At 44.4% G+C, this 24,917-nt stretch overlaps 3 protein-coding genes and 1 pseudogene across 6 annotated transcripts in view; 2 read left to right on the forward strand and 2 right to left on the reverse strand.

Annotated features, from left to right (window-relative positions):
- Positions 1 to 880: 880 nt before the first annotated feature.
- On the reverse strand, positions 881 to 14,403 carry NPC2 (NPC intracellular cholesterol transporter 2). Of its 2 annotated transcripts, XM_005561770.4 has the most exons (5): positions 14,297 to 14,403; positions 7,630 to 7,737; positions 5,736 to 5,908; positions 1,640 to 1,717; positions 881 to 1,226 (listed from the first exon to the last, which is right to left on the reverse strand). In XM_005561770.4, the coding sequence occupies exons 1-5, from the start codon at positions 14,376 to 14,378 to the stop codon at positions 1,212 to 1,214; spliced, it is 456 nt and encodes a 151-aa protein (XP_005561827.1). In that variant the 5' UTR covers positions 14,379 to 14,403; the 3' UTR covers positions 881 to 1,211. The 2 variants fall into 2 exon arrangements, with proteins under 2 accessions (XP_005561827.1, XP_045252681.2); XM_045396746.2 differs by lacking the exon at positions 881 to 1,226 and having other exon boundaries at positions 1,538 to 1,717.
- LOC123574603 (ras-related protein Rap-1A pseudogene) lies at positions 4,249 to 4,902 on the forward strand (annotated as a pseudogene).
- A 482-nt stretch (positions 14,404 to 14,885) lies between the features above and the next one.
- Positions 14,886 to 16,584, forward strand: ISCA2 (iron-sulfur cluster assembly 2). The gene is made up of 4 exons (XM_005561768.4): positions 14,886 to 14,966; positions 15,168 to 15,270; positions 15,392 to 15,507; positions 15,944 to 16,584. Exons 1-4 carry the CDS (start codon positions 14,896 to 14,898, stop codon positions 16,116 to 16,118), a joined length of 465 nt encoding a protein of 154 aa, XP_005561825.1. The 5' UTR covers positions 14,886 to 14,895; the 3' UTR covers positions 16,119 to 16,584.
- A 4,653-nt stretch (positions 16,585 to 21,237) lies between these two features.
- The window catches only part of LTBP2 (latent transforming growth factor beta binding protein 2), a 113,079-nt gene continuing 109,399 nt past the window's right edge, over positions 21,238 to 24,917 (reverse strand). For all 3 annotated transcript variants that reach the window (XM_045396747.2, XM_045396748.2, XM_005561774.4), the window contains 4 exons: positions 24,703 to 24,870; positions 24,136 to 24,417; positions 22,925 to 23,074; positions 21,238 to 22,515 (listed from right to left, as the gene is read on the reverse strand). In XM_045396747.2, the coding sequence (XP_045252682.2) occupies positions 22,370 to 22,515; positions 22,925 to 23,074; positions 24,136 to 24,417; positions 24,703 to 24,870 (746 nt within the window). In that variant the 3' untranslated portion in view covers positions 21,238 to 22,369. The remainder of the gene's footprint in view (positions 22,516 to 22,924; positions 23,075 to 24,135; positions 24,418 to 24,702; positions 24,871 to 24,917) is intronic.

The following is a 24,917-nucleotide window of genomic DNA, read 5'->3' on the forward strand; positions in this document are numbered from 1 at the left end:
TGGGAGACAGAGTGGACTGTTGCTCTAGACTCAATGTGACAGGATACACAAAAGATCTTAGGATACACAAAAGTACACTGGTTGACAGGCTCCTGGCATTAACTAGGAAAGCTTGGCTGTTGATAACTGTATTCCTGATCCATCACTGTCCCCTGGTGGTTTTCCTGGGAAACTCACAGGCCAAAGAAATCCAAGGGTCTAGTGAAATTAGTGGGATGAAAAGAACTGGATCAAATCAATTACTTGGCCACAAGCACTTGGTATGAATGTTCCCTCCTTTTGCCCTAACAATGGATGACCTGAGGTCCATGTTACTCAACTCAACTGTGAATGGGGTTGTAATCCCTGTGCCACCTAAGAGCTGACTGCTAGTATACTGACTCAAAATAGGTGGCAGGTGGCAAAATATATGCCCATGATTATACTTGTACTTTAAGAGTAGGAAACTCCAAGATTTAATTAATTTCGCCACTACTTGCTACAACTTCACATTTCATTTTTAAGTTTCTAGGCTTTCTTCACGGCAGAGGGTTCCCAAAAGATCACCATGCCTCATCCTAACCTGTAATCCCTAACCCCTACCTGCCCTCCCCACCAAATTCAGTTCCTTCAACCTTTCAGGCATTATTATTCAACTAGGTGATTTCTACTTTCACTGCTTCTTTCAAGCATGCTTGGTGGTATAAGATTGTGTCAAACAAAGCAAAACAAAGGCATTTTATATAAAATAGATATGGTCTTACTGGACAAAAAGGAGGAAAAAGAGTTTCTGAAAAAGTCATGTCTTCAGCGCACTCTGGGACCATGGAACTGGGGGTCTGCCTGCCATGGTTTTAGCAGAACGTACTCTGAAAGGAGCAGGAGGAGACCACAGCCCACATGCAGAAGACAAGACAAACGAGTTTTTATTTATTCAAGGGTACATTTCCAGGTGTAGAAAGAGGCCACAAGTTAATATTGCTAAAAAAAAATTAAACCTCTGCTAACCAAGTCTGCATTTAATGAAAACCACCTAAGAAAGAAAAAGAGACATGAGACAACCACTGAGAACCAGCCACCCGGAGCTGAGTTTCTGCCACAGAGCACCTCCTCTTCAACGAATCACTGGATACCATTGGAGAGCAAGTCACTGTTGTTGAAGCAGCAGAGCTGGAGGCGCTGTCAAGAGTCAGCAGACTCGTTGGCCAGATGCACCGAACTCAATGAGGCACTTAGAGATGAGAAACCTGTGGATGTAATGTCCCAGCTCAGTGGAAGTGGTTTGGAACCTTTCGTCCACTGTGAGGGCAATAACCCTAGGGCAAGTTATCAGACATTCCTAAGCAACCTCCTTCAGGTCCTGTCTGGCTGGACCTTCCTTATTCCAACAGAAAAAAAAACCAATGAAGACAGTTAAATCAGTCCCTACAGTCTCACTCTCTCTCCTTTCCTTCGACCTTTTTTTTACAAAGGATATTACAAAGGCAACAGTTCTGAGTTCTCAGGAAATAGGTCCTTAGATGCTTTTAGAGGTTGAGAGGCATAAAACAGCAGTCTTGAAATTCCTTTTATCTTATGGCACTGGTTTAGTTTCAGTCTGATTTCTCCTCCACTTCTTTCTTCCCTCCACCCATGCCCTCTCACCCCCAAATAGACTTACGATCTGTACTGGGATTTCCCAGCAGAAGAGACTTTGGTTTTTGTCATCTTGAAGTTGCCACTCCACCACCAATTTTATCTGGAGAAAGAGAAAAATAACTGAGAAAAACGAAATAGGACCTGACCTCTATCCATAATTGGCTTAACTATGAATCCTGGAGGTACAGTAGCAAACTTCCTAACTCCTCATACTTTTTTCTTTTTTTTCTTCTTTTATTATACTTTTAAGTTCTAGGGTACATGTGCACAACATGCAGGTTTGTTACATATGTATACATGTGCCATGTTGGTGTGCTGCACCCATTAACTCGTCATTTATATTAGGTATATCTCTAATGCTATCCCTCCCCCCGCCCCCTCCCCACAATAGGACCCAGTGTGTGATGCTCCCCTTCTTGTGTCCAAGTGATCTCATTGTTCAATTCCCACCTATGAGTGAGAACATGAGGTATTTGGTTTCCTGTTCTTGCGATAGTTTGCTGAGAATGATGGTTTCCAGCTGCATCCATGTCCCTACAAAGGACTCGAACTCATCCTTTTTTACTTTTTTTCTTAAATCACGAGGGCTGCTTAGCATGTGGGCACAGTTTATGGCCTTAAGAGAGTGAACTAAGTTATACTTGTGATTTGATGCTAGCAGCACCACATACTAACTTGGTTAATTTATCAAATGTAATTTCTAAAGCATTCTTTTCTCTCTTAGATCAATGGCACATAAATGAAGTGATATGGTTTGGTTATTTGTCCCTTTGAAATTTCATGTTGAAATGTGACCTCCAATGTTGGAGGTGGGCCTAGTAGAGGTATTAGATCATGGAGAAAGATCCCTCATGAATGGCTTAGCACCATCCCCTTGGTGATGAGTGAGTTCTCACTGATTTCACACGAGATCTGGCTGTTTAACAGAGTCTGGGACCTCCCCCTTCTCTTTCTTGCTCCTGTGCTGGCCATGTGACACGCTGGCTCCCCTTTGCCTTCTGTCATAACAGTAAGCTTCCTGAAGCCTCATCAGAAGCAGGTGCTGGCACTATGCTTCATGTACAGCTTGCCGAACCGTGAGCTGATCAAACCTCTTTTCAAGTTACCCAGTCTTAGGTATTCCTTTATAACAATGCAAATGGACTAACACATGAAGGCTTACATGAATAATTTCACATTTAAGCAATTTCTCATGTATTTGGCAATCTGATCCAGCTTTTTCTCAATGTAACCATGAAGAGCAGAGAGTAAAAAAAAATTTAGATTCTTAAGTATAAGGAAACATTCTTGTTAGCTAGAAATGGAAATGTCAAAGTGCAAAGGATGGCCCAGAGAAGTCTGTAGCTGTATGAATAATTTCAAGGATGACAACCTTTTGTAGCAATATACTTTCAGTTAACGCCCTTAATCTGCTTTCTAATAATGTACTTCATCAGAAATCCCTGCCTTGACTTGTTACACTCATATCATGTGAGCAGTCCCTTCCAATTCTTAATAACTCACTCACACTTTGCAGGTCCTTTCTTATATGGACATTGGCTTACTTGTCACTTGTTACTACCTCTCTTTTGTACTCTAATGTTTCTTTGCAATGGAACATGTGAGTGGAAATGATATTTAGGTTCTTGAAACTTGCTTTGTGAGTTTTTCCAGACTAGTATACATTAACTACTGCTTCATTTAGTGCTTAAACAGTTTGAGCTATTTTTCAAATTAAATGTAACTCATTTAACAGACAATAACTACCATATATTAAGTACCTACTATGTATCAGGCTCTGACTAGTCACTGCATACGTAACTGAGGTTCAAACATGCCCATGGTTATATGGATACTCTGCAAATTCATCTACTAATCTGTCCCTGACCTCTAGGGTCTCCAATAGCCCTTAAGCACAGACACCCTATATTTGAGTCTCTTTAGAATGTTCTTTAATTACTTACCTTTCCTAGAAAATAAATGGCCAGATATTGCTCCTGAGTTCTACTTGATTTCCTTTCAAGAAATGCGGCTCTTTTTCTTCATGGAAAAAGGCCATCCCTCCATTTCCTCCATTCTTATCAAGATACAGATCTTTAATGCAAGTCCACTGCAGCAGGATCTACCTTACGAGTGCTTGGTAGAAAAAGAGGTAGGTGCAGCAGGGATGGGTCGGAGGTGAAGAGGGGGATTGGAGGGGAGAAAGGAGAGTGGAAAAAGCTACCTCTCTGCTATGAAGCTAACAAACTACTACTCTCTTGTTTTGTTAAGAGATTAATGGATAAAGCAGGATTTTCTCATGACAATGTTAAGACAACTTGGATCTTTAACTATTTGGTACCTGGCTAAAATCTTTTAATATTGCACAGGCTTTGGAGTTATAAGACCCAGCTAGAAACCTGGGCTGTACTACTTCTTAGTGGAGTGAACTCTGTTCATATTGCATAACTTCAGAGGCTCAAATTTCTTCAGCTGTAAAATAGAGATAAGATCACCTCTACATAGGATGGTCATGAGAACCAAGTGAAATACTGTATATAAAAATGGCATCAGCCATTGCCATGTGGAGCTGAAGCAGGAGCCACAGCTGGGAGGAGGGAGGAGGGAGGAGGGAGGAGGGAGGACAAGGTGCTGGACCAGGGGAGTCGTCAGTATTTAAACAGATCACATCATGGGTGAGTACAAGTTAGTGGTCCTTGGTTCAGGAGGTGTTGGGAAGTCTGCTCTGATGGTTCAGTTTGTTCAGGGAATTTTTGTTGAAAAATATGACCCAATGATAGAAGATTCCTACAGAAAGCAAGTTGAAGTTGATTGCCAACAGTGTATGCTTAAAATCCTAGATACTGCAGGGATAGGGCAATTTACAGCAATGAGGGATTTGTATATGAAGAATGGCCAAGGTTTTGCACTAGTATATTCAGTCCACGTTTGACTTACAGGACCTGAGGGAACAGATTTTACTGGTTAAGGACACAGAAGATGTTCCAATGATTTTGGTTGGCAATAAATGTGATCTGGAAGATGAGTGAGTAGTTGGCAAAGAACAGGGACAGAATTGAGCATGACAGTGATGGAACTGTGCCATTTTAGAATATTCTGCAAAGTCAAAGGTCAATGTTAATGAAATACTTTATGACCTGGTCAGACAGATAAATAGAAAAACACCATTGGAAAAGAAAAGGCCTAAAAAGAAATCATGCCTGCTGCTCTAGGCCCATAGTCAGCAGCAGCTCTTAGCTAAGTTACAAGAATGAAGAACTATTGCCTAATTGGAAAGTGCCAGCATTCCAGACTTCAAAAAATAAATCTGAAGAGGCTTCTCCTGTTTTATACATTATGTGAAGAATTTAGATCTTATATTGGTTTGCACAAGTTCCCTGGAGAAAAAAATTGCTCTGTGTATATCTCTTGGAAAATAAGACATAACAGATGTGAAAATATACTTGACTCCAATATGATTATACAAAAGACCATGGATGCATTTCAAATGTTAGATATTGCTACTATAATCAAATGATTTCATATTGACCTTTTTATCATGATTCCTCCCTATGAAGCACTAAAAAGTTGAACCATCATACTTTGTAATGATATTGATTATGAAATGTCCCTTTTACCTCATTGCAGTAGATAACTTTTTGAGTCATTGACTTCATTTTGTATTTTAAAAATTATGGAATATCCTCTGTCATTATATTCTAATTAAAATTGTACATAATGCTTTGGAAAAAAATGGATCTTTTATAGGAAAAACACTGGGATAACTGATTTCTATGGCTTTCAAAGCTAAAATATACAATGTACTAAACCAACTTTAATATTGCTTCTTGTGTTTTACTGTCAGATTAAATTACAGCTTTTTATGTATGATTAAATTTTAGTACATTAAAAAACAAATGGCATCATTAGGTCCAGACTAACCATCAGGTCATAGTGAAAGAATGAAGAGACACAGAGAAAAAGATTTGCCCTACCTCCTGATGCCTAACACTCCCACCTATCTCCTTTCCCTCAGGCTTCCGCTTCTTCATCATAGAGATAAAGGGCCCTTTACCCGCGTCTCTGCTTCTTGCCCGCTGCCCTCAGAACTCTAATCCAGTCTCAAGGCCTCCCATGTCCTCAATAATGGTATCACTTACAGAGGGATATTCGCTTTTCACTGGTAGTTTATTCAGGTAGCTATAGGTCTTGTCTTTTTGGATGGGACAGTTAATTCCACTTTTACAACCATCAGGCTCAGGAATGGGAAAGGGAACTGGGACGCCCATCAGGATGCCATGCACCACGGCCTTGCTGCTTTTAGACTGAATATCTAAGAGGAAAAAAGAGAATCAGATGGTGAAGAAAACAACCTATTTTCAAACTCTAAATCAAAAATTCAGAAATAATCCCAAGTAACAGCATTCCTAGGGTCTATTTCTCTTGGCAGTGGTGCTTGGTACTAGCACGGTGCAAGCATTCACTCCAAACATAATTATGCAAAACAAAAGCAATCAGCAGAAGTTTTCTTTGCTCTTAACCTCGCTCTTCATGGCCCTTCATAGTTTCTTAGGAGAATCAGAGATACCTAGATAAATAACCTTATCTAACGAGGCAACTGATTTTTGGCAGTAAACTTTCTGTTTGCTATTTATATCAGCTTCTGTCCAAGTATATTGTGTGTCTTAAATGTCATGGTCTGTAACAACAGTGAAAGAGGTAACCCTTTAGTGGGGTAAGATTAGGCTGGATCACGGTAGCTCACACCTGTAATCCCAGCACTTTGGGAGGCTGAGGCAGGTGGATCATCTGAGGTCAGGAGTTTGAGACCAGCCTGGCCAACATGGAGAAACCCTGTCTCTACTAAAAATACAAAAATTAGCCAGGCGTGGTGGCGCACACCTGTCCTCCCAGCTACTCAGGAGGCTGAGGCAGGAGAATCGCTTGAGCCCAGGAGGCGGAGGTTGCAGTGCGCCAAGATCGCACCACTGCACTCCAGCCTGGGTGACAGAGCAAGACTCTGTCTAAAAAAAAAAAAGGGAAAGAAATTGGGTAAGATTAGAAAGACATGCATTTCTTGATAAACTTTACCCTCCACATCACAAGCTAGCCAGGAGGAATAAAGTTATTACAAAATTAGGGCAATCAGACTTATGAGTTATTACGGTATTTTGGAGACCCAGAAAATTGGTTCTGTTTCTTTCTGTCTAGGTTGGGGACGACTTGTTCAGAAGGCTTTTTTTTTTTTAGGTTTGGAGCAATAGAGAGGCCAGGGTATAGTCCAGAGAGGAGACAGGGAGCTAGTACTTAGAGCTGTCTTCAGGCTTATGAACAAAAGATGACAGGAACTTTGAGGTTACTTATTAGACTGTCTAGTCTAGCTTCACAGGATAGAAAATGAGGAAGGGATTCAAGGAACATGCCCTGCTTAGCAATAAAAGATTTTAATTTGTCTAGATTCTTAAAAATCTCAATGTGATGTGGTATAAGAAAGCAACAAGTTCCAATGACATTTCTGGAATATTATTGGAGAAGAAAGCTCAGATTTCTTGGCTGTTTCTTGGGTTCCCAGTGGGTTCCCTAAATCTTAAGGAGGCTGTTAAGTATTAGTTGCACCTTTATTTTCAGGTGGGATGTAGACTTAATAGCTGAAAGGCATTACTGCTTAAAATAACACTTTGGAGGAGTTCCGAAGCTTGAAGAATTGGGGTCCATACTAATACTCTGCAGTCTGTAGCTAAACACAGCTGACATTCCCATCAAAGCCTGCGATGCAATATGGGCCAAGACAGGACAAGAAAAGTCAAGCTGTCTTCTCTAACCTGTGAACACATGGACATCTCCCTGTTTGCTTAAAGGGAGTCTAGGAGCCATGGACCTTGCATGAGAAGGGTGTCCAAGGGCACAGTGAACCCTAGCTTTGCACAAGGTGCAAAAGGAGTCATAAAATTCATGACTGCCAATTCCCTCCCCTCCATTCCCATGCTCATTCCAACACCTGATATTTATGTTACGCTTTAACATAAATTTGAGGTAAGAGCCACTTTTACGCACTGCTGGTAAAGGTGACATTGACGCTGTAAGACTGTCCTTTGCTCAGTTGGCAGGGCTGGGTGGGGCACGGGCTCACATTCACTTCCTTTATAACTCCATCCACAGAACCTGCAAAAGAAAAATGAATTGGAATAGGAGAAGAGGAGAAATAAGCCAGTTAGGCTGCCCACCACCTAATGGGAAGGTGCTCTGCTCTCCCATTTAGGGTCAACTCATTCTCCTCGGACTGTTTCCCAGGATGGAATCTTTAAGAATAATGCCCAGTTAGAAGTCAGAATCTTGATTCACCTTGCAGATAAAATCATAGCCTCTAATTCAGATGATAAGAAACTAGTTGGTTTTTTGACCAAGAGAAAGTTAATATTTGTCAAACTAAATAATATCAAGACCATATCCATAAATGATCATAGCAAAGGGATTAAACTTCAATCAGCGAAATTCCAAACTTTCCTAGAGTCTTGTCTTGCATTCAGAATGGTAAGGGTCACAGTTTAAACTTAAACCTTGAAGACGTTTGCTTCAACCTTCCTTTGGATTAAAATATTCTTATTTTCCCTTTCTTTTTCTAGCATATAGATTAGCAAGTACATTTGATGAAAGTTGTTCACTACAGGAAAAACTGCATTTTTTTTCTTTTTTTTGAGATGGAGTCTTGCTCTGTCGCCAGACTGGAATGCAGTGGCACAATCTCAGCTCACTGTACCCTCTGCCCCTCGGGAAGGACACCCCAAGGAAATTCGCATCTGATAACTACTTGAGGACTCTGGATGAAGGTCCAGCTCAAACTCAACTTTTCAGGTTTCTTAATTCAGCATCACCTCTTTGCCCCTCACCATGATTCTCTTTCTATCGTAGAGGTTCAACCCCTATATCCTATGTGATTTTCAGTGATGAAGTACCTTCTATCCACATTTTGTACCCTTTCTCCTAAACTCCTGGTAAATCCTTTGCCCAGTATTTTGTCTTCTTGGAATCCCTTCATTCTTTCACCCCAACTTGACTTCCTAGAGAAACAAGCAGTACTATTAAAGGTATAGGTAAAACATTAAAAAGTATCAGAATATCAGTCTTGACTTTTAAAATTAGGCTAATTCAAGGCTGGGCATGGTGGCTCATGCCTGTAATCCCAGCACTTTGGGAGGCCGAGGCAGGAGGATCACAAGGTTAGGAGTTCAAGACCAGCCTGACCAACAGTGAAACCTCATCTCTAATAAAAATACAAAAATTAACCAGGTGTGGTGGTGTGCCCCTGTAGTCCCAGCTACTCAGGAGGCTGAGGCAGGAGAATCGCTTGAACCTGGGAGGCAGAGGTTGCAGTGAGTCGAGATTGTGCCATTGCACTCCAGCCTGGGTGACAGAGCAAGACTCCATCTCAAAAAATAAAATAAAATAAGACTGATTCCAGAAGCCTACTCACTTCCAAGTAAGCGGACTATGGAATTTAAGAGGAACTACTACTTAACACTGAACAGAGGAGTGACCCTAAACAGAAGAACCACCTACCATCTCTGAACTAGGAATGACCCTTAAGAGAGGAACCACCTCCCACTTCTGAATTGGGAACTGTACCATTTTCACTGCACTTCTGCAGTTTCTTCAATGATTTAGTCCTGTTCTTTAAGGCCCACTTATGAGTTATGAAATATTTTGGCTCCAAAAACAACATGAAGTACCTTAAATCTTGACTAAGGTTGTTAAGATCTGGATTTTTTCCAAGAATCAAGGGGATGAAGAGGAGTACAGAGGTTAAGGTCTTTATAGTTTCAATACAAGCTTAGGCACAAGTTAAACTTAACTCCAAATAGCACTGACTCACACAGCCAAGATGGCAGAAGTGCCAGCTGCATTAAAGAAGAATACTGCTACCTGAGTCTGGGTTTCATTTCCTCTGAAATATTAACTTGGCCTAGGTCTATATAGCTGCTGGGAATGATACACTTGCAAATACTGCATATGTTGAAAACATAAGGGTGAGACATAAGAAGGTAATAGAAAGAGTCAGATATAGGATTTATCCCTGGAAATCCTCAAAACAAATAGAAGTTTTTCAAAATTAAAAAGTTTAAAAAAATAAATAGGATGCATCTGACTTGCCCATGTTGTTTCTAAGTAGTTTCAAAAACTGATTTTAAGCACACATCTGCAATCTACAGATGTATACTCAATTTTGGGAACCTGTGTTCTTAAAATAAGAGTGTATGTGTGTGTGTGTGTGTGTGTATTTTAATCTCAGTCTAACCAAGGACAAAAGTACTTGTATACAATAAATGCTTGACCAAAAACGGTTTAAATAAAGTCTTTAAAAATTGCATTTCCTCCTGCCCCAGAGACTTGGCAGTTGAATGGGAGGGCATGCAAGTGAAATGCCTGGTAATGGTGCCTGTAACAGGGTAAGTTAAGTTCTGCCATTCAGCCATCATTGCTGAGAGGCAGACTCTGATGCCTGGGTTTGAAATCTCACTATCTCTGCTACTCACTGTATAGCCTCAAGGCAAGATACTTAACCTCTCTAGGGATAATAGAGTAGCTAAGCTAACACAAATACAGATCTTAGGTAAGTGTTTGGAACATAGTGATACATATATTTACTATTATTATCATATCTGGATTTAGTTCATGAGTTTAATCTAGAATAGCTGCTCCTGGGTATGTTAGCAAGTTCCCTTCTGACAGAAAAGCTGGGCCTCTCACCTCAAATATACTTCATGGATAGAAATTATGTTTCTAGCCAATAGGATGGACTCTTTCTGTCTCAAAAGTAGAATGCATGAAGACAGAGGCAAACTGCAGGTTGAGAGTACATTATCTGCTATGCAGTCAGTCACCAGATTAGCTCAATACTATAAAAGTATGATATGAACTGAGAAATCTAAGTAGATGTTCTTTGCTGCCTGTACCTGCCCTTGGGTGGAACAGTCTCTTTAACTCTATCATCACATTGACCAACACTGCTCCAGTTAGGTTGGTAAATAGTACCTTGCAGTCCTTTACCCCTCAGCTTGCTTCTCCATCATAGCCAAGTTCTCAAACTGCACACATTATTAAGTATCCGAAGCAGTTTGAGAAGCACTCTCTTCCACTCCAACCCATTTTCGGTGAATAGGGGGAAAAAAAATCCTGAACTTCAATCAACAGTCTATTGAAAATCAATGTTAATGTTACGACTTTCAGTGTCCAGCTTCCACCTGCTTCTTTCAAGGCTGAGTCACATAATCTAGTAGGAAGTAAGTAAAGGGTAGTACTTATAGCTCTTTCATCCAGTTTTCTGATGACAAGAGGTTCTCAGACGTCCAGTATCAATAGAAGAAACTCCTCAGTTCTAACCAGCAAACATTACAAAACTAGTTTGCTTGGCCCCCTTTCTCACTTGAGGAAATTCCACGCCAGGCAAGGTGGGTGTAAAGTGGAACACAAACCTTTTGATGTGGGCACTGAAGTCTTTATATGATATTTCCCAATTCAAAAGTAAATTAAAAATCTGTAACTGAAACCCTTCTTCCCTTTAAAAACTTCTTCCCATAGGTGTACTCCTGAAGGGGTGGCCTGCCACTCCACACCTGTGGGCGTTTCTTGTTAGGTGGAAAGAGACTTGAGAAAAGAAATGAGACACGGTGAAGGTCAGCAGTAAGACATGTGAATAAAGATCTCTGTGACATAAGTTTAAGGAAAAGTGCTGTGCCTTGATATGCATATGTAAACATCTCTATAAACCTTTTTAGTGCATAAAGAGCAGCATTGCGCTAGCAAGCCCCACCTTTCGCCCTAAGGCGGTTTTCTCCTTTCTCACTAAACAGAACGTGGATTTTACACCGAGATGTTCCATTGCCCAGGGACGGGCAGGAGACAGATGCTTTTCTCTATCTCAACTGCCAAGAGGCCTTCTTTCCTCTTATACTAGTCCTCCTCAGCACAGACCCTTCACGAGTGTCAGGCTAGGGGACGATCAGGTCTTTCCCTTCCCATGAGGCCATATTTCAGACTATCACATGAGGAGAAACCTTGGACAATACCTAGCTTTCCTAGGCAGAGGTCCCTGCGACCTTTGGCAGTGTACGTGTCCCTGGGTACTTGAGATTAAGAGAATGGTGATAACTTTTAACCAGCAAGCTGCCTTCAGGCACCTTTTTAACAAACCACACCCTGCACAGCCCAAAATTCTTTAAACCTTGAGTCACCACAGCACATGTCTCTTGCAAGGACAAGGTTGGGGGTAGGGTCACAGATTAACAGCATCTCAAATACAAAACAAGATGGAGTCTCTTATGTCTACTTCTTTCTATATAGACACAGTAACGGTCTGATATCTTTCTTTTCCCCACATACTCCTGCTTTTTCAAATGAGTAGAATAATTTCTGGATTTATTTCCCTTCTTTTTTTTGGAAACCCAAAGTGGCTCACAAAGACCCACTGTTTCCTACCACTTACTGGGTGTGAGATCTTGGGCAAGTTACTCTATGTGCTTAACTTTCCTCATCTGTAAGACAGCTTGTGAGGATGGAATGAGTTATTTTATTTTATTTTATTGAGACAGAGTCTCGCTCTGTCGCCAGGCTGGAGTGCAGTGGCATCATCTTGGCTCACTGGAACCTCCACCTCCCGGGTTCAAGCGATTCTCCTGCCTCAGCCTCCCGAGTAGCTGGGACTACAGGTGCACGCTACCACACCCAGCTAATTTTTGTATTTTTAGTAGAGATGGGGTTTCATCATGTTGGCCAGGATGGTCTCGATCTCTTGACCTCATGATCCGTCCGCCTCGGCCTCCCAAAGTGCTGGGATTACAGGCGTGAGCCACCATGCCTGGCTGGAATGAATTATTAAAATTAATAGTGTCTTCATCCAAACGCAGGCTACTAAGTTTAATGGAGGGAAAGGCAGTAATTTGAAGCAATAATAGCTTTCAAGTGCCAGTCTCCTAAATCAATGGAATAGCATTTAAGTGTTAATCAGCCAGCAGTCTAATCCTTAATCAATCCTGTCCCCTAATCCTCAACTTTGCTTTTGTCAACATGAATTTTTATGACATAGGGGAAAAAGTATTCCATCTATGTTTTCAACACATTTCATTGAGCAGTTACTATTACCTGGTCACGGATGTAAAGCAGCACACTTATGAAACCACCCTTGCAAAAATCCTTAGGCAATTACGTCAGTGAAAGAGATGAGAACTCACCTATCCCATCTTCCTTCTAACCTCTAAACTGTTCATTCTTGGGTGTAGGCTGAACTAGTTTTGGAGAGGAATTTACAGTTCTGAAACTCTGAAACGAAATGGATAATAGCCCTTTCCTGAAAAACCCCTTCTTGCCTGGGGAGCAGTCTGCCTTTGTAGGACTAACAAATCAGCTACGAGTTTAGATATCACAGTTTAGGGGCCACGCAGCCTCTGGCTGCAAGAGTCTGAACCTCCCCAAATTGCTCATGGTAATAATATCACTATTGTAAAACCTAAGGTCAGTAGCTTGAGATATTCTGCAGATCCTGCATTCCGATGCAGCAAATGACACCACCCAGAGGTCAGCAAGAACTCACTTCGACCCCCTATGATTTTATCTTCAATCTGACCAATCAGCACTCCCCACTTTCCGAGCCCATACCAGCCAAATTATCCTTAAAAACTCTGATCCCCGAGTGCTGGAGACCGATTTGAGTAACAATAAAACCCAGATCTGAATGCTGGGAGACTGATTTGAGTAACAATAAAACCCCGGTCTCCCGCACAGCCAGCTCTGCGTGAAATACTCTTTTCGCCATTGCAAATCCCATCTTGATAAATCCGCTCTGTCTAGGCAGTGGGCAAGGTGAACCCATTGGGCGGTTACACTTAACTCTAGTTCCCCATTCTGCTGCGTGACTTTAGGTAGGCTACCCAACATCCCTGGAATTCAATGATTGATTATACGATCTCCGTGCTTCCTTTCCACTCACAGATCTTACAAAATCAGTTTCATGCCTCTTTCATTGACAGTTGTAGCCCTCTACCTCCACCTCTGAACAAATTTGCTCGAGTTCTGTTCCGACAATTCTATAGACTCGACTCAATGAAGGCACTCAGAATTTCCACCACCTGTTGTATTTTCCAACAAAGATTGCAACCACAGCGGCGAGAGGGAGTTATGTGTCACAAGCTGTGGTTAGAGACACAGTGAGATTTATACAAGAAAAAACTGATTAAGAATCACAAGATACCAAAGCCCAAAGGAAGTCCTATTTGTAACAATAAATGATGAAAAAGGGGAATTGACTTTTGACTTGTCAGCAAAAAGGAAATTAAAAGAAAAGCAAAGGGAGCTGGAAGGGGGAGGGCGGGATTCCAAGATACAAAGCATAAAAAAAAAAGAAGTTCTGTGCTCCACCCCTCCACCAGCGCTAGATACAGCCCTTCTATTGTCAGCCCTACAAACTTTAGGAAACTTCAGTAAAAGGCCCACCTCCTGGAGTTCCCAGGAACCCCAAAACATGCGTTCTAAGAAAAAGACAAAGTTGTGTGCGATCGGGTTTCCTGGAGGCCGGCGCCTTCTCCCCGACCCAGACCACTCCAGTTAGGGTCCAAGGCTCAGCCTGGCCGCCCGAGGGATCCGCCCAGCCCAGCCCCGGGGGTCTCAGCGCGGGGATCCGGCGGGGGCTTCCGCAGAGGGCGCGGGAACCTTGGGCGGGCCTGGGGCTCACCGCAGTCCTTGAACTGCACGGGTTCGGCCTGGGCGGCGGTGCTGAGCGCCAGGAGCAGGAATGTAGCGGCCAGGAAACGCATCGCGGATAACGAAGTTCCAATCTCTGGAAAGAAGCGGCGGCCGCCCGCGGTCACAAGACAAACCTGTGGGGGCGGGCCCGGGGAGGAGCCCAGTCAGGCGACCTGTCACCAGTAACCACGGCCGAGGCCCGCCCGCGCCCCGCCCCCGGCCCCGGGAGCCAACTCCAGCCCTCTCGGGCCCAGAAGCCTGCAGTCTCCGCCCATGCCGTCCCCTCAGAGGCCTGACCCGCCCAGACCCACCTCCGCCCCGCCCCACCTCACTCCTCCTCGCCCCACCTCACTCCTCCTCGCCCCGTTCCTTCCCTTTAGAGCACCTCCCCGGCTTCATGGGTGCGTCCCCGCGGCTGCCGTCGGGAGCATTTCTAGCCAATCAGGCACCTTCTCCTCCCTCACTACCCAATAGGTATGTTGGGGGCGGGGCCTCCGTGAGGGCCCGGCCTCCTGTTCGTTCTCCCCGCCTCCCGAGGCTCCGGGTGAGAAACGGGGGAGACGCGCGGGGCGGAGCTTGTGGAGGAAGATGGCTGCCGCCCGGGGGTTGTCCCTAACGGCCGCGACGCAGAGAGCGGTCACTCCCTGGCCGAGGGGCAGGTATCAAGACTAGAAAGGCACCTGGAAAGGGTGTTTGGTTCTGCGCCTCTAGGACAAATGGGAAACCAAGGCCTGTGGGGGAGGTGAGGGTTTGGTGGAAGGCCGTCCAGGTGGGGGTCACCAGGTTTAGCGTGAGGCGCTCCAGGTCAAGGGTTGTCAGGTGCCCCTTCTGCCCCCGGGCTTACCCTCCCTTGCGCGCAGGCTCCTCGCGGCCTCCCTGGGACTCCAGGCGCGTCGGGAAGCGTCGTCCTCCAGCCCCGAGGCCGGCGAAGGGCAGATCCGCCTCACGGACAGCTGCGTCCAGGTAGAAGGCCGGTCGCGGGGCGGCGGTACCCAGGCGATTGGCGGGAGCAGCGGGAACTGCTCTTCACTCAGCCCTTTAACTCCCGTTGCCCGCTATTCCTGATCCCCTTCCTGCATTTCAGAGGCTTCTGGAAATCACCGAGGGGTCAGAGTTCCTCAGGCTGCAGGTGGAAGGAGGTGGATGCTCCGGATTCCAATACAAATTTTCACTGGATACAGTTATCAACCCCGACGACAGGCAAGGAGGAAGGGATGGGTTCCCAAAGGAGGTACAGGAGGGATAAAAGTGTGTATAGTTTAAGGTGCACTTTTATTCCAAATTTAAAGGGTTTACTTGGGATGGTTAACACCGCCCGTCTCACAGTGAGGATGCGGTGAAGGTTTGTTGTCCTGAATCAAAATAACTAAGTTATAGGAGCAAAATTGGCCTGCCCAGGTCCATTGGGTAGTCGGTAGAAAGTCAGGCCGGATTAGATTCCAGGCTTAAGTCCCTACACTTTTCGCAGTATTTATTCCATTGAATCATTTTTGCCTAAAAGAAAATCAGCACGTGTTAAAGGTAATCGGGAAGCTCCCTCTGTACTTTAGAAAACAGACGGTGTGCACCTCTGGGCCCAGGGGGTGTCTTTTTTGTGTTTGTGATACTCGTTAATGCTTTCCTCCTGTCTTTTCAGGGTATTTGAACAGGGTGGGGCAAGAGTGGTGGTTGACTCTGATAGCTTGGCCTTCGTGAAAGGGGCCCAGGTGGACTTCAGCCAAGAACTGATCCGAAGCTCATTTCAAGTGTTGAACAATCCTCAAGCACAGCAAGGCTGCTCCTGTGGGTCTTCCTTCTCTATCAAACTTTGATGCGATGACTGGTGACTCTGAGATTGTCACCAGTTGTACCAATTTGAAGAACCTGGAATTAGTAGAATTCTAGAGGTTTCCTTCTAATCATGTCCCTCTCAATTTTATTTCCCACAGTCCAGGAGTGTTGTGTTTTGCCACTATTATTTTCAGAACGTGAAGATTTTGGCTTAATTTTTCCCTCCAACTCCCCTCAGTGCTAAGGCTGAGCCTCCAGATGCTGTTACCTCAGATTTAATCACTGGTTGAAACTCCGTATAATCTGTAGAGCTTCCATGGCTCTAAAATTTGGAATTAAATTATCTGGCCTTAAGAGCTGCTTGTATATATGTGGATAGCTATGTATAAAAGCTTCATTTTAAAGAAAGTTCTTATTGTGTTGTGGATCAGGATCACAGGTTGGGTAGCTTGGACACCGTTATTAGAGGATGAGAAAAGTAAATGAAATGTTCTCTTTTTCATTTTACCCTGCCAGTATGTGCTATTTTTCTTTATTGTCTATGCAGCCCATTCGCCACTTCCTATTTGATGGGACAGATACATTTTACTCTCATACTCGTGGATCTGCTAGGAGTCATAAAACCAAGAGCCCATTGCCCAGAAAACTTGGACCAAACCCTCACTGATACTGAATTGTTTCAAAAATAGCCTCCCTACTCATAGAGACATTTTAAGATTCTGTGACAATTTAATGACTGAATCTTTTTTAGGATATGTTGCTTCACCTGCCTTCTGTTGTAAAATGGCTCTGGTCTCATGCACAGCAGGAAGTGATCTCTTTATCGTTATAGGTAATAGATTCTTAGGAACCTTTTTTTAGATTGGATTGCCAGATGAAATGTAGGATGCCCAGTTAAATTTGGATTTCAGATAATTAATTTTTTAGAGTGCCTATGTCTCAAATATTGCATATACTAAAAATTACTATTTGAAATTCAAAATTAGGCATCCTATATTTTTATTTGCTGACCTTGGCAACTCTAGGGTCACCAAACAGCTTTTGAAATCACAAATTCTAGTGAATTAAAGTACTTGTGTAGGTGTCGCACTTAAATAGGCTTTGGAACTTAAAATAATCCTATTACAGTGCTGCGGAGCTATGTGGACAGACAGTGAAAGAAAAACCATCCATCACCATCACTGCACCGAATGATTTATTAATACTGATGTTGGAGAAACTACAAGTTGATTCTGGAAGAGTTACTGGTTAAATCCATCTTTTGCTTGGGAGCCTCGAAGTTTGTTACAGCAAAGACTTGCATTTCTGCACTGGATTGGAATTAAGGTCATTTAGTCAGAATTTACTGTTTAAAAAAATGGAAATAGAGTTTAGAAAATATCTGAGACAGAAACTTAGATACATTTCCAACATGGCAAAACCTAGGAGTTAGAGAAAACAAACCTATCATGCAGTTAGAGGAGAGACGGGACACTCAGAAACCTGAGTACGTTTCTTAGAGCTGATGGAAGGAGGCAGAAAGCAGCATACCATAGGAGCATCTGTGTGCACACATGACCAAGACAGTGCTGCCAGTACCTGCCTCTGATAGGGTTTCAGTTCGGACTACCTGTCCTTTCATCCTCCTCAAAAAGATTTTGCTACATTTTAAACATTAGAATCTATTCTTTAAGAATATTTTTGTGGGTTATTTATTGATCTGGTGGTTTTTAAAATTCTTGAGCACAAGCAGAACAGCTTTTGTTTCTAAATCAATCGATTAAGTTACAGTGGTCCACTAGGCAGAAACAGAGTCCCTTAGAATGCAGAAGCTTATATGTGAGTATCTACTGTTAATGGGAGAATTGGAATTTTATGTTTAGAAAAAGGCAGATATGGGGCTGGGCATGGTGGCTCACGCCTGTAATCCCAGCACTTTGGGAGGCCAAGGCAGGCGGATCACCTGAGGTCAGGAGTTTGAGACCAGCCTGGGCAACATGGTGAAACCCCATCTCTACTAAAGATACAAAATTTAACTAGGTGGCAGATACCTGTAATCCCAGCTACTCGGGAGACTGAGGTAGGAGAATCACTTGAACCCGGGAGGCAGAGGTTGCAGTGAGCCAAGATTGCACCACTGGACTCCAGCCTGGACGGCAGAGTGAGACTCCATCTCAAACAAACAAAAAAGGCGGATTTGGGAAAAATCATGTTACTTCACTCTGAGAAAGCTTCATCGGGAAACCAGAAGTGGTAGCAATAAGTCTCCATTGGAGGGTGGTGACTTAAGAACACAGAGCATGGGGGAATGATAGCATCGGGGCCACTGGGCAGTTTGTTGAGAATAAACAGTACACATGGTAAAATGGGTTTAGGATCTTCTGCAGGCCCTTTCTGACCAGATGTGTCTTCTTGGTGGCCCGTAAAAGCCAGTGGTCATTTTCACAAATTTTGCTCACTGCACATTCATTTAGGAAAACTTTGTACTCTTCCAGGTTCAGTTGGAAGATCTTATGCCTTCCCATTCTTTGGAGGGGAGTTGTCAAGGCCTATTTGTTGCAGAATTGGCATTAACTTTTATGCAAGCCAGTGCTGGGGCATCAGGTAAGAACCAAAGTCAAGGGAGCTCTAAATCTGCTTTATATCGTGAATGAACTTAATGTTGTTTTTCAAAGAGAAGGTCTCTTGGTCAATGCCCAGATCTTATTGTGGTACCATACTTCAGTTAGGTGATGACAGTGACCAGTGGTATGTAAATTATGTGTCCCATCCACTCTTAGTTTCTTTTTTCTTTTTTTTTGAGGCAGGGTCTCAATCTGTCTCCTAGGCTGGAGTGCAGAGGTGCAGCCTTTACCTCCCAGGCTCAAACAATCCTCCCACCTCAGCCCCTGCAAGTAGCTAGGACTACAGGCCATACCACCAAGCCCAGCTACTTTTTGTATTTTTTGTAGAGATGGGGTTTCACCATGTTGCACAGGAGTCTCGAACTCCTGGGCTCAAGCAATCCTCCTGCCTCAGCCTCCCAAAGTGCCAGTATTGCAGGTGCAAGCCACCCTGCCTGGCCCACCCATAGTTTCTTGGTATGAGAATGTTGACTGATTATAAGGAGTAGGAGAAAAGAAGTTGGGAAGTAAAAGATTAGGAAGGACTACTAAAGTAGGTGTTCAGGAAGACTCTTCTTTCTATAACTTCTGAGAATCGAGCTCTGTTCTTTTGTCATTTGTTATAAAGCATTAGAGTGCAGGGGTGGCATTTGGCAGGATCAACCTGGTATAGGGAAGTGGGCAGCGCTGATTATGATGGTACAGAAGCTAATGTTGTGCAGCCGGCTTTGGGCAGGGCCTAACACTGTTCACTGCATGTTTGTCTGAAAGGAAGGAATCTCTTCTATTTTTCTTCATATCTAGCACTGATGTTTATGATTGCTCTTTTAAAATCCATATCTGCCATTCTTCATAAAAATGCCACAGGGCTGCCTAACAGAAATTTGTGTTATGGAATTTTGACATAATTAGCACCTGGCTTTAGTTGTAAATTATAGTCAGATAAATATATAAAGAGAGGGAGCATTTAAGCAATCTGTGGCCAGCAACTGTATTTAAAAATATTTTATTTTTTTTGAATAGGTGATACATATGGTACAAAATTCAAAAGAATACAAAAGGAGATACAGTGAAAAGTCTCCCAATCCTGTACCTATCCACCCTGTCACCCTTCCCACAAACCACCATTGTTTCTAAGAATTTATCCTGCAGATATAATCCCATAAATTAATGTGAAATATGCACAAGAATATTCATTACAGCATTATTTATAGCAAAAGACAGAAAACAATGGAAATGTCTGTCAGTAAGGGACTGATTAAATAAATTAATGGTTTATCCATTCAATGGAATAGTATACAGCTATAAAATGAAATGAGGCAGCTCTACTTGCAAGTATAAAGCAAAAAAAAAAAAAAAAAGCAAAGTGCAGAACAGCATGCATAGTATGCTATTTGTGTTTTAAACAAAGGAAATATGTACATATGCATGCAATATCTCAAGGTTGGGCAGGAAGGCGAAGATTGGAGTGTTGTGGGGGCAGTGGGAACAGCAGTTATGAAGGTGTAGTGCCAGCAGGATATATTTGGGGGATGGTAAGAAGTTCTCTGAATGGTGAGGTATAAGGCGAAGTGGCAAGGATGAGGTGAACAGACAACCGCTTCTCTTTCCCCATTCTTTAGACAGACAGTGTTATGTTACACGCTGTTATGCAACCCCCTTTTTCCCTTAATTTGTTTTGGATATCTTTCTTAAGGAATTTACAGCCACCTTTTTTAAGGGTTCCATAGCAATTGTTTCTAATCTTTTGCTATTACAAATGATGCAGTAATAACTTCTTACATGTCATTTTTTATCTGGTGAAAATATATCTGAAGGTTAAGTTCCTAGAAGTGGAAATTACTGGATCAAAGAATTAGTGCTTTTATAATTTTGAAGGGCATTGCCATATTGTCCTCTTCAATATGTACTTCTGGCAGCTATTATGAGAGTGCCTATTTCCCACATGCTTGCCAGCTAGGAGTCTTAACAAGCTTTTTGATATTTGCCAATCTGACAGTTTTAAAAAGGATCTCAGTATGATTTTAAGTTGCATTTCTTTTATTATGAGTGAAAGAATATTTTTACATGCATAAGAGTGATTTAGTTTTGTCTGCTGAAGACATCTCAATTAGTATAGGGACATAGAGCAAATTCTTTAAGCTTTCTGTGTCTCAGTTTCCTCACCTGTAAATTGAGAATAAACAATAGTAAGTAGGATTATTAGATAATTAAATGAAATGTATGTATGGCACTCAGCACAGTGCCTGGCACATGGCAAGCATTCAATAAGTTATGTGATGGCTAATAATCAGAGGAGCAGGTAGGCTAGGGCAGATTAAATTAAGAAAGCAGCATTCACTTCCATGCTCCAGTCACATGGAGCCTGTTCATTTACATTGCCATTCATCAGAGAAGTGCAAAGTCAGAGCTTTCCTTGTCTTTTAATAGTAAAGAGTAATTTCCCATTGGAATCTATCATAGGCTATCAGCAGAGCTGGCCAGGGAGTAGGCACAGCCTCATCTCTAATATTTAGACTTAGCCAACATGGTAAAGAAATTTGATTTGATATGAAATAAAAACAAGAACCAGAAGAGACCAGATGTACATTTCTTTATTCCACCATGGTTCTGAACTCCCAGCTAGTTTGGGTTGGTGTGAGTCTCTGCTTGTAAACTCAGAGGAATGCCTGCCATCATTTTCTGAAGGGAAGGGGCAGGGGCTTCTGAGTAGAGGGGAAAAACAATATTGGAAATCTGGCTTCTTCTGAACAAGACCACACTAGAAAATAGACTTTTTACTTTTAGCACATCAAACTGGTTTTCACAAAAGGAGAGCCCAGAAGAGGTTTGTTTCCTGTAAGAAGCAGTGTTTATGTAACAGAGGTCTTTGTAGATGGGTACTCTATCCCGTGGCAGCCCTTGCTGCTGGTGCACAAGGGCTATCACTGGGCGGATTTTGAATGTTTACAGCTACTGAATATTTTCTTTAGACATATAAAGCCTTGGCTCCCCTTTCTTATCAACTCCACATATTTTTCATAATGTCCTCTTGCTGCTTTCGCCAGGTCTTTGTTCTTCATTTGTGTCTCTTACACTCAACAAGCTAATATCAGTCTTGCTTCTCTGAGTGAAGGGATCTTCTGCCACTCCTTGGGGTCAGAGAATGGGCTACAGGTTGGAGGTGTGGCAAAATCAGGGCCCAGAACAGATTGGCTGAGTGGTGGTGATGGTTCTTGGGAGGCGCTGGAGTCAGTCCCCAAGCTTCCCCAAATCCTTTCTTGCTCCACAGATTTTGAAGGACCTCCCTAGGGCAGATGTAGCCTCTGTCCCAGTTGTGGGATCATCAGGATGATGGTGGATTGTGGCTGGAAAGGGGTGTCTGCAGTGTGAGGCCACAGGGCCTTGCATGCTTGCACAGCTTGGGAGGGTGGATGACGGCCATCCTTTGTTAAACATCCAATAGCAAGGCCAGGAAAGGTGGTGGACAAGGCCTCATGCGGTGGCTGAAGCATTAAAGTGATTGGTGGTGCTTGAGCCAAGCAAGGGCATGGAGGCAGTGACCGAAGCTTACAGCCAGAGGCTAAGCTGGGAGAGATGAAAGCAGGCAAGGCTGATTGGGAACCTCTGGCCTGATGTTGCAGTGTCTTCCCAGCTAGGAAATCATCCTCAAGGCCCCTGCCTGTGACTGGAGGCCATTTCCAAGTAGTTGCCACACTGACCACTGACTGCTACTCCTTGGCAGTGCAGTGGGGGGGGCCTGCCTCGGCCACATATCCCGGGGAGCAGTGGCAGCGGTAGGAGCCCTCTGTGTTCTCGCAGTAACCGTGGACACAGAGCACAGCAGGCCCGTTCAAGTCATCACACTCATTCACATCTAAGAGGAAACAAAGGAGAGAGCTGTAGGGAGCCCAAGTGCCTCTGCTGGCTGCCTCCACCCCTCTGGTTACTAAGCCCTGGCCCCTGTCCTGGAGTGAAACCCTAAGTGTGACAGCCAGAGGCTGAAGTCACTTCCCAAAACCAAGCAACTCAAGGACAAAGCAGGGGGCAGCAAGCTCATACCATGCCCAAGACCATGCTCTCTTGTCTTTGTCTTTTGTCTGGGAACCTGCACGGAAGCGGCTTTCTAAAGCACACAATTAGACCTTCCTTTGGTGCTTTCTTCCCTCCCAGCCTGATGCAGAAAGCCCCACTAGGAGGCAGCAGTGGCTCTTGCAGCCTTCCTGAGTTCAGGCGTCTCTGTGGGCAGTGGGCCAGCCTGACTCCTCCATCAGAATTCTACTCACCTACGCAGGCCATGTGGGCCGCATCCAGCTGGAAGCCCTCAAAACAGTCGCAGGTGTAGCCCTCCCGCACGCGCACACAGCGGCCATTCTCACAGCCGTTCAGGATGCCGCACTCCTCTGCCTGAAGCCCTTCGAAGCCGGCTGGGGCCTCTGGGAGGAGGGAATCAGAGAGAGAAGGAGGCTGAGGCCTGTGTCCAGACTCTCCCTAATGCTGGGACCCTCGCCCTCCTGGACAAAGGATGCCCCTGTGGAACTTTGAGGGTGGGGGCAGAAAGGATAATAAAATCTCATGGAAAGATGCTAGAACAAAAGGCAGTACTCTTGGGAAAAAAAAAAGTGTGTGTCATTTTAGATGGGGAGAGGTGCTCTGGGCTTTAAATGAGGGCTCCAGGGAGGCTGAGACTTGCTGCTTCCACAATGCCTGGCTCCTGCTGGGATTCGGTGGGTGGGGGAGTGTGTTGTTACATAGTTTTTGGGTTTGGACGTGGGGATGGGGTGAGGTGTTTTGTTTAAATCTTCACACTGTTTTGGGGAGTGGGGAACCATTGGTAGCAGAGGGGTCTTGCTCAACACAAAGCAAAAAGTCGACCAGATCTCCCTAACCCTCTTCACTCTCTAAGCACCCCTTCACCCCATGGAAAATGCCCCACCCTGCCCAGCGGTGTGATCTTAGTTTGATGTGATAGCTTTGCCTGTGGTGCATACTGTGTGCATTGCACAGTGCTAGGCCTGACTTCCTCATTAGACTCCAAGGCCTGAGTGTTTGGATCGCACCATTCACAAACCGAGTCATCACAGTAGGCCTTTAAAGTCCTTAGAAAACCTTAATCCACATTTCAGGTCAGAAGTGTGAATGCTGGGTGTCCTTAGAGCAGGTTCTTCTGCAGCCTGTAGGTGGCGTGGAGGGAGAAAAAGACTGCAGCGAACAGCTTTCTCTCGCTGTCAGTCCCCACAGGAAGCTTGTAGGTTGGTTGGGATAGGGGCAGCGTCCTGTACCTTTTTGTGTCCCTGTGATAGTTTATGAGAGTTGTTAGGGTCGGACCTGGGCGTATGTACTTGTCTTGAGCGAGCTGTGAACGGGGACCTCTGGCTTGGTATGTCTTTCCCCTTCCCAGTCCTCACCCTGCTGGCAATATGACTAGCACGTGGAGGAGATGGAAGTGAAACAGCTTTGGCGCCCACCTCTTCCCCATTTTTGCAGCAACACAGACCTGGATGGCTGGCCACGTAGTGGGGCTGGAGTTCTGAGGGCTGCAAAGGAGACTCAAGGATGGGTGTGCGGTCCCCTGGGTGGCCGGCTGTGTTGGGGAAGGCAGGCTCAGGCACGGTGTCTTCAGGGCCCAGGTAGTTGTAGAAGGGGGCCCCGTCTGGGCCATAGATGCTGTAGTGCAGGTCATCAGGCCCGGGGCCATACTCATAGCCTGGCCGGAAGTGGACCCCGGCCTCCCGCTCTGCCTCAATGCGAGCCACGTTGCACAGCTGAGCATAGACCTCTGTCAGGGAGGAGGGAGAGAGGGAGCCGGGTTCCAGCTCCTGCCAGCTAAAGCCTGGTTGGCTTTGTCTCTGGGAGCATGCAAGGACTGGTACCCTCTGGGAGATCCTGGCAGCAATCCTCTCCCCACCTCTCCACTGCCCTACTTTGTCCCCAAACAGCAGGGATGGAAGACAGGGCCTGATTGCTCTGCTACTTCTTTCTAGATCCCCCTTCCAAGGTGAGGGCATCCCCCTCCCTGGAGCCTGGCCCAGCCCTGCAAGGTCTCCCCTTTGCTCCCCCTCACCAGAGCTCCTGGGGGGACACAGAGCACACTGCTGGCTCCAGGCCTCGCCGTCCTGGCAGCAGCATTCCGTGTAGGTGGTGCGGTGCCCACGCAGGGGTTCACTGCATACATCATTGGTGACTTTTTTCCAGCAGACGTCCATGTGGATGTCGTGATCAGGGAGGTCCTCTGGTGGCACAGGGCACGGAGGCACATGAGCCCCCCAGCCCAGGTCC

This window comes from Macaca fascicularis, chromosome 7, assembly GCF_037993035.2.
Source record: "Macaca fascicularis isolate 582-1 chromosome 7, T2T-MFA8v1.1".
Taxonomy (NCBI): Eukaryota; Metazoa; Chordata; class Mammalia; order Primates; family Cercopithecidae; genus Macaca; species Macaca fascicularis.